Here is an 8,342-nt window from a genome sequence, read left to right on the forward strand (position 1 = left end):
AGTTTAGCTAAACTAGATGGGGTGCCGTTTCTAAAGCTACAAAGTAAAAAAATAACAGAAATAATTGGTTTACTTGTCATAAGAAAAAAACAATAAGATTTTATCTTTTAAAGTCATATTTCACCATGTTACTCAGTCATTTATGAAAGTCACAGTTTTAAACTAAATATTTAATTAGCAATGGAAATGGCTCCAATTTAGCTCTGAGCTATGATAGTAAGTAAATATTCACTCAGCGTAAACTATGTATTTAGTTTTTAAACTAAACATTTAGCTAGTTTAGCTAATGTGTAAATTCACTAGCGTGGAAGTGCACTATCAAAATAAAAGAGAGTGAATCCTTCAACGCTGATGCATCTCTGTTGCTGCAGATTCATTGGTAAACATCTGGATTCGGCTCATTCTTTGTTTTCTGTTGAAATGTTGGGCTGAAACGATGATTAAGATGTGACAGGAAGAAATTCAAAAGCAGGAGTTTATAAAGATCTTTGGAAAACCCAGCTTTTATTTTGGAAGTCCATTTCCTGTTATCAGCAAGTGAATTTAGCATATAACTTTTAATCTTTAGCTCACTGCTGATGCAATGAGCTAAAGGAGGGTGACGTAGGACACCTTACAGATTATTATTATTATTATTATTATTGTTGTTGTTATTATTGTTATTAGTGGAAAATGTGTTAAACTTCCTGTTCAGAGCGCTAACTGCTGCTCAGCAGGATTCCTACATCAAATATAAAGATATTTCTCTTCTCCAGATCCAACATTTTTGCCGTTTCATGAGATCTGAATAATTTATTCTCTCACAGATGATATATTTAAAGACTCAGTGTGTTCGTTTGGGACTGGTATTACTTTGAAGAGGAGAGTGATAGAAACAGATTTTACTGTGAATTTAACAAACCAGCTGCAGATCAGTGGTTCAGTGTGTTGGACGCCATCTTTGATTTTCTGCCGTCTGTCTGTCCAGGTAATGACTTGTTCCTGGTGGCGGTGCATGAACTAGGCCACGCTTTGGGTTTGGAGCACTCCAACGACCCCAGCGCCATCATGGCTCCCTTCTACCAGTACATGGACACGCACAACTTCAAGCTGCCAATGGACGACCTGCAGGGCATTCAGAAAATCTACGGTGAGGAAACACGACACAAGTAGAGAAAAATTTAACTGGCAGGATGAAGCAGGATTCTTTGAGGTGTTCATGAACACAACATTTCACTCTGAATCTAAAAGCAAAAACGTGCAAAAGTCAAAACAGCAAACTGTTTGTGTGAATTATTAATGCTGGAGCCCAGAGAGCAGCTGAATTATGGAGAATATTCAACAGCCTGGCTTCATTTGAAGGATGAAAACGGATCGGAACCAGCAGCTTCTGCCTGGAAAACGTGTTTATGCCGGAGACACAAAGATGGCCGCCGTCTTCATCAACTCTGACTTTGATTTCTGTCTGCAAATGAGGAATAATTATCATGACGCTGGTGGAAATGTGGTGAAAAACTTATTTATTTTGACACAAAGAGAAGGAAGAGAAAGTGTCAGGGTTAGATTCCCTCTTATTCACTTAATGATCAGAGCCTGAAAAAAAAAAACTGATTATCACCTTAAAGGTCATGATGCACAACTGACATTTCAGGGAAATATTGACAGGAAGCGTGAGATCAGCAGCATCTTTTCTCTGCAGCTCAGTGTTCGGTGCAGATATCTGACTGAGTTCCTCTGGTTGTTTGGCATTTCCACCTTTCAGAGAAAAAACACGGCCGGGTTTTATTCCTCTGTGAAGATGCAGGAGTCAAAGAGCCGTTTGTAGATCAGACGGACATTATTCAGGCCATAAACGGCGTTCAGATAATCTGAACAAAGACGTTTCTGCTCAGCACAACCACACAGAGAAAAGAGAGGAAATACATAGACTGAAGACTGAAACATTAAAGGAACAGCTAGAAAATATGAAAAATGACAAAAATACAACATAAAGAACCCGCAGAGAACATCAAAACAATATCTGATGCTAAAAAACCAATAAAGGGTTATTAGAAAAACAAAACTGATGAAAAATCTGAAGAAAGAACGAGAAGAATAAACAGAGAACATAAATGATGGATGGATGGATGGATGGATGGATGGATGGATGGATGGATGGATGGATGGATGGATGGATCCTCTGTGACAGTAAAGTAACCCCTCCCCCTCGGTCCCTCTCTGTGTTTTTCCCGTCCCACTCAGGGATCCCCACCCCCATGTTGGAACCCACCCGGCCGTTGCCCACGCTTCCCTCCCGACGGACTCACTCCACCTCGGAATGCCATCCGGACCGGGTCGCCCGGCCGGGTCGGCCGCCCGGCGACCGGCCCGCTCTGCCCGGCAACGGAAAGCCCAACATCTGCGACGGGAACTTCAACACCGTGGCGTTCTTCAGAAACGAACTGTTCGTTTTCAAAGTGAGCCGAACCGAGAACAGAACGGGCCGGCCCGGTCCTGCCCCCGACCCAGAGACATAATGATCCAGAACATTAAATATCGGGCTGAGTCACAGGATGAGAGAGATGAAAGGTTAATTAGAGAGAGAGATGGAAGAATGTGGACACTGACATTTCCACTAATTACACAAAACTAACAGAACTGATAAAACTGATCTGTTAGGAGGGGCTGCGTTGTGGTGGTGTGGCGGCAGAGAGGTCCTCGGTTTGAATCCCAGCCTCACGCCTTCCTGAAGGAGTTTACTTCAACATTTTGGGTCTGAGCCACAGAGAGGAGCTGCTGAGCTAAAGCTCTGCTAGTTAAAACTCTTCTAATCTAAGCTATACGAGCTGCTGAGGTGAAGCTCTGATAGCTTCTGAACTTTAGTTTGCTAACTGCTAAGCTAAGTTATGCTAGCTCCTGAGCTAATGCTCTGCTAGCTGCTCTAAAGTTGCTAGCTACTCAAGTAAAGATCTGCTAGCTTCCCAGAGCTAACTTTCTGCTAGCTGCTGATATGAAGCTCTGTTCGCTGCTGATGTGGTTGAAACTAAATGACCTACTTTTCATTTTCTCTGAAACATTGATGAGATCCTCCAACATCACAGCAGCTGACCGTGTCTCACCACATGAGCAATGCAGCAGCTGGTTTACATCAAAACTACAGTTAAAGACTTTTATATTAAGTCAAGTCTAATGATTATTAATTTATTGTTTTTAATTTCTAATAAGAGGAATATTTTTGCATTCTCTTTGTCTTTCACTGGTCTGCATGTGAGGCAGAGAAATGAAGCTTCAACGTTAAGCTATTCTGTTCTGACTGTTCATTCTTTCTTTTTAAAAGTAGGTCAGATTAGTGCAAGAGTAGTCAGGTGGTCATTGTGTCCATCAGAGAGAGACAAAAATATTCTATCTAAGGAAACCTAGCAAAGCATCAAGTCATAAACCTGCAGCACTCTCTCTTCTGGGCCAACAGGGGGCGACAGTGGAGAGGAAATCCTTGTGTTTTCCAGCCACATATTGACAATTTATAGCATTTTATACCTTCAATTGTTATAAAGATGCTATATATCAAATATGAAAGAAACTTCAATTCCAGATTTAATGCCTTGAAATTGAGCTTCTGTTACTTTAAAAACTCCAGCTCCTCTCAGGAAGTCTTCCCAACATGGCTCCTCTATTAACCCTTTAACAACATCTTTACCAGCATTTCACTGACAAGTAGTAGTAATGAACTCAGCAGTTCATTTGCTAATTGCTGCTGGCTAGTCTGAAGGAGTTGAGTGCGGGAGGAGCTGCACCTCGAAGGCGGAGCTACGTCCCCCCAGACATTTTAGCTAAATAGTTGCCATGGGATTTAAAGAATGAGGGCGAAACTCCAGGTTTGTTTTTGATGATATTATGTTTGAGAAGAGGCACAAGAAGAAACAGAAGAATTGAACCAGGATTACTTTCTATGTTATTGGAACGTTAAAGTTAATAGCAGTTAATAGAAATAAACAGTCTGTTTAAATCTACAGATAAACGCTGAAGCAACAGTGAGTAAATGTTCCCAATTATAGAGAAATTGCAGAAAATGTGTTAATGCAACAGATACAGTGTTTAACTCTTAGTGACGGATGGAAGAATAAAAATCCATTCACGTCTCTGATTTTTAAACTGAATTCTAAAAAAGGTCACAGACTGATCTAGCTCTCCGTCTACCTTCAGGATCACCTGTCACTGAGAATATTCATCTCCTCTGGCAGCTCATCTGTCCACACCTGTCCTCCGTCTGTCAGGCTGATGCCTGACAGGCTGCCTGACAGACATCAGACAGGCTGATGCTTCAGCGTGACTTTATTCAAGATAGGAACAGATTAAGGATGAATGTTACATCAGATGTTATAGGAAAACATAGGAATGTGTTCTGATGCTCATCTGGTAATGAATTTAAGTAAATTCAACCTCACCGGGAACAAAACATAATTTATAACCTGATTTATTTATCTTCCAAAGCAAATTTGTGTTTGAGCATCCAGACGTGTGCTAACACAATGCCAATCTGGGAGGGGTTCAAAGGTCAGCACCAAGAACCACTGAAGAAACGACTCAAAAACCTTTGAAGACACAGAGCGCAACTTCCTTTTACCAAATGGAAACAAAATGGAGGCGTCAGATTTTAGGGATCCTTTTTCATGGCTAAAGTCCACGAGCCATTTCTCCTGCTAGCACTAGGCTACCGCGTTTGTTTTGGTTGAATTTACCCAGAATGCCCTTCACTGTTGTCCACTTCCTTTTTATGGAGCGGTCTCTGGTCCGCTTGGTGTTCACATAGGCATTCAGACCAAACCAGAGTTCACTTCAACCAAACCCAGACCGAGGTTTGGAGGATCAGAGTTTGCTTTTTCTGGTTCGATTCACACCTTCTCAACTGAACCGGACTTTAGATAAACAGACTGGAGGTCGATTAAAGCGGACTGAACTGTGCTGGTGTGAAAGAAGCCAGGAAATCCTCCTTTTCTGGGTCCTTCAAAGTGACACAGTTCTGGTTTAATTGAAGATATCTGGTCCGGTTTGTTTGCCGAGCAGAAAACAACTCTCCAGTTACTGTGCTGCTGCAGCTCAGGCTGGTGAATGAAGGCTGATGTTTCTGCTTCTTGTCTTCAGGATCGCTGGTTGTGGCGTCTGAAGAACAACAATGTCCTGGAGGGTTATCCCATAGAGATCGACCAGTTCTGGAAGGGCCTGCCTCCTCGCATCGACGCTGCCTACGAGAGGTCCGACGGAAAGTTTGTCTTCTTCAAAGGTAGGAGAAATTAAACAGAAACCAGGAGATCACTGATCAGCCTGCAAACACTTCCAGTGGTTTTAGTTGCTATGAATTCAGGACATAAAAAGAACCAGAAATGTAATGACTTTGATATCCAACACGTTTCAAGTTGTTTAGTAGCTCAATGTTCTTCTTTATTACTTAAATTAATGAATAATTTGGGATTTCTTTTGTCCAGTTTTTCAGATCTTTCTTGTTTCTAAATTATGCTACTTTCTCTTTGGAGGATTTGCATGAGATGCCATCTCCCCCTGTGCTGTTGACATAATTTCATTTATAATTTAGTTGATAATTTCACTTATCACAAGACATTTCCCCATGCTACAAAAACCAAAAACCCACTTGTTTAGCTTCTGAACCATAATAAATGAAATGTTGACCAACATATTCGACGTGTTGATGATTTTGATGATGGTAATGTTTGTTTCTGGTTTCTCAGTTGTATGATGTTTTATTTTTGTGTTTTTGTGATGTAAAGCACTTTGAATTACCTTGATTCTGAAATGTGTTATGCAAATAAACTTATACATCAGTATTAAGGAATTATTGACTTAAAATAAACTCCTATACCTTGCTGAAAACTTATTTGTAAATTAGTTTTGTCTTATTGCAAGTGAGCTAAGATGTTTGCACTAGAAACTAGACCAAAAATACTTGTTAAGATTTTGTGTTTGAGTGCAGATGTTAGGCACAAACATTAAAAAGGATCAATCAAGATAAAAAATGTTGATTTGCTCCTTTGTTTTTATTTCAGGTGATAAGTTCTGGGTGTTTAAGGAGGTGAAGGCCGAGCCGGGTTACCCTCAGAGCCTCATGGAGCTGGGCAGCTTCCTCCCCAAAGATGGCATCGATGCCGCCGTCCGCTGGGAGGTCTTCGGGAAAACCTACTTCTTCAAAGGAAACCAGTACTGGCGCTACAATGAGGAGAAGCGGACGGTGGACCCAGGATACCCGAAGCCCATCAGTGTGTGGGACGGAGTCCCTGACTCTCCCCAGGGAGCCTTCACCACCAGAAAGGGATGTGAGTACCAGCATGATGTCGCTTTTCAATACGTCTAAAACAGTAGAAATAAGAACCGTCAGCTCAGCCATGATGAAGCGTTCTGCAGGACAGAGTCCTGGGTCAGGTTCTGTAGCCGAACTAAACCCTAAAGCCAGTTTAACTGAGGTGGTGTGAAGAACATCAAGCATCAGAAAAATAGAGCATCTCCGTCAGCAGAGGGTTGTTATTTGAAATGATTGAGGTAACACAATCAAAGTTTTAATTTAGAAATAAACTACAAAGCGACAGACTGTTAAAAGATAACGTTCAGGTTCGAAAGTTCTCCCAGAAATGCTTAACAAGGATGCAGTATACACACAGGTTTCAAGAGATTTAATGTAGAAACTTTTTTTAGAAAGTTGTCTTACCGCAGACTATTGTGTGACCAGTGTGGCCAACATCATGGAACGATGGTGATGACGGTTCCCGTAATGCAGGTTGCCAGTTTGATACCCTCTCCATCCAACTTTGTCATTGTGTCCTTGGTCAAAACGCTTCACCTGCCTTGCCTGGTCAGAGGTCACGGTGCTGCCAGTGCCGGGCAGTCTGTCCTCTGCCCCAGGGAAGCTGTGGCTACTGCCAGCAGTTTGCTGTGAATGGATGAATGTGGTGTGAAGCGTTTCATGGTTCTCTGGTCTTGATAAAGCACCATTTATCATTTACCTCACTGAAGGGTAGGTGAACAGTACCCTTCGTTTTCTGTTGGATGGAGAAAGGACTGTTAAAACCTTATAGCCTGGGGAACTTTAAAAAGCAGCTGTACGTGTGCCTGACACTCTGAGTTCATCCATACACGGCCCTGTCCTGTCCAGCAACCTCTGCTGAGGTTTAGTCATGACTTTGAACAAAAAATATCCAGCTGTTTCATCCACCCGTCCATCATCCCGTATCCCTTTAGGGTCACCAGAGGTGCTGGTGCCTGGCGGGGGACACCCATCGGGTTCAGCTATGGGACATTTCTCTTGGACTGGTCTCAAAACATTATATTGGATCTAAGTGAGCAGGATCATCTCACAAGTAGGAAATACAACTTTGTTTAAGGTCTGTCTGAGGTGGAAAAGGTTTGATAAGATGATTTAGTCGCCTCTTTATATGTTTTTGTTATGCTGTGATTGAAGCGATTTGTGTCTAGAGCAGAGTTTGAAATCAAGATGCCCATTCATATCTGTACCCTCTCCTTATTTTGTCTTTTCTTTCTTTCAATCATTCAAATTTTATTTGCAAAGCACCTTTTAGCACAAGGCTTTTCAAAGTGGTGGGCAGGTCTGAATCTGGACAGTTTCCCTAGACCTTCTGTAGATTTTAATTCCTTCCTTCACAAGAGACTTGCAAGTTCTGTTCTCTTTTAAGCAGACAAATATAAAACCTGTAAATTATTGAGTTTTATAGCAGCTCAAAGTTTGAAATATGAACTTTGCTAGGAAACACGTCTAAGGTACGGGTGAGGCAGCAGGTTTAAGCTCCACCATCCAACACACCTGAACCAAAGCAGGAATCAGTTTCTGATCGTTGGTTCCTGCAGAGAGTCGATCAGATTCACCTTCAGACCAAACTAGCAGCTTCCTCTGAGTGAGTCCAGCTGCAGGAGGGAAAAGTGGAAACCTCCAGCTCTGCTGCTTCAAGCTGCTCACACTGAAGGTGAGTTGGACCAAAACACTCAGAGTCACTTTGAGGGAAGTTAGTAGAGGAGGGAGGGAGCCGAGACTGACTGGACCTTCTGTGTTTTCAGCTTCACTCAGAGACAAAATGGCTTCCAGATTAGAGGAGGATCTCTGCTGTCCGGTCTGTCAGGACGTCTTTACGGATCCGGTTGTTCTGTCATGTAGCCACAGCTTCTGTAGGGAGTGTCTGAAGAACTGGTGGAGAGAGGAACCAGCAAGAGAGTGTCCAGTTTGTAAGACCATATCATTCACCAAAGATCCTCCTCGTAATCTGGCTCTGAAGAACCTGTGTGAATCATTCCTACAGCAGAGAGACCAGAGAATCCCAACGGATCTCTGCTCTCTGCACTCTGAGAAACTCAAACTCTTCTGTCTG

General features: G+C 42.2%; 2 protein-coding genes across 4 annotated transcripts in view; both read left to right on the top strand.

Annotated features, from left to right (window-relative positions):
* The window catches only part of mmp24 (matrix metallopeptidase 24), a 31,905-nt gene that overhangs the window by 19,923 nt on the left and 3,640 nt on the right, over positions 1 to 8,342 (top strand). Inside the window, exons 6-9 of the mRNA XM_007574942.2 lie at positions 968 to 1,129; positions 2,221 to 2,435; positions 5,101 to 5,239; positions 6,018 to 6,284. Coding sequence (XP_007575004.1) covers positions 968 to 1,129; positions 2,221 to 2,435; positions 5,101 to 5,239; positions 6,018 to 6,284 — 783 coding nt within the window. The remainder of the gene's footprint in view (positions 1 to 967; positions 1,130 to 2,220; positions 2,436 to 5,100; positions 5,240 to 6,017; positions 6,285 to 8,342) is intronic.
* LOC107833334 (nuclear factor 7, ovary-like) overlaps positions 7,742 to 8,342 on the top strand; it is a 13,598-nt gene continuing 12,997 nt past the window's right edge. The window contains exon 1 of one of the 3 annotated variants that reach the window (XM_016662256.1): positions 7,742 to 8,330. In XM_016662256.1, coding sequence (XP_016517742.1) covers positions 8,052 to 8,330 — 279 coding nt within the window. In that variant the 5' untranslated portion in view covers positions 7,742 to 8,051. The remainder of the gene's footprint in view (positions 8,331 to 8,342) is intronic. The other 2 variants (XM_016662257.1, XM_016662255.1) reach the window with 2 other exon arrangements.

Source organism: Poecilia formosa, unplaced genomic scaffold, assembly GCF_000485575.1.
Source record: "Poecilia formosa unplaced genomic scaffold, Poecilia_formosa-5.1.2 Scaffold365, whole genome shotgun sequence".
Lineage (NCBI taxonomy): Eukaryota > Metazoa > Chordata > Actinopteri > Cyprinodontiformes > Poeciliidae > Poecilia > Poecilia formosa.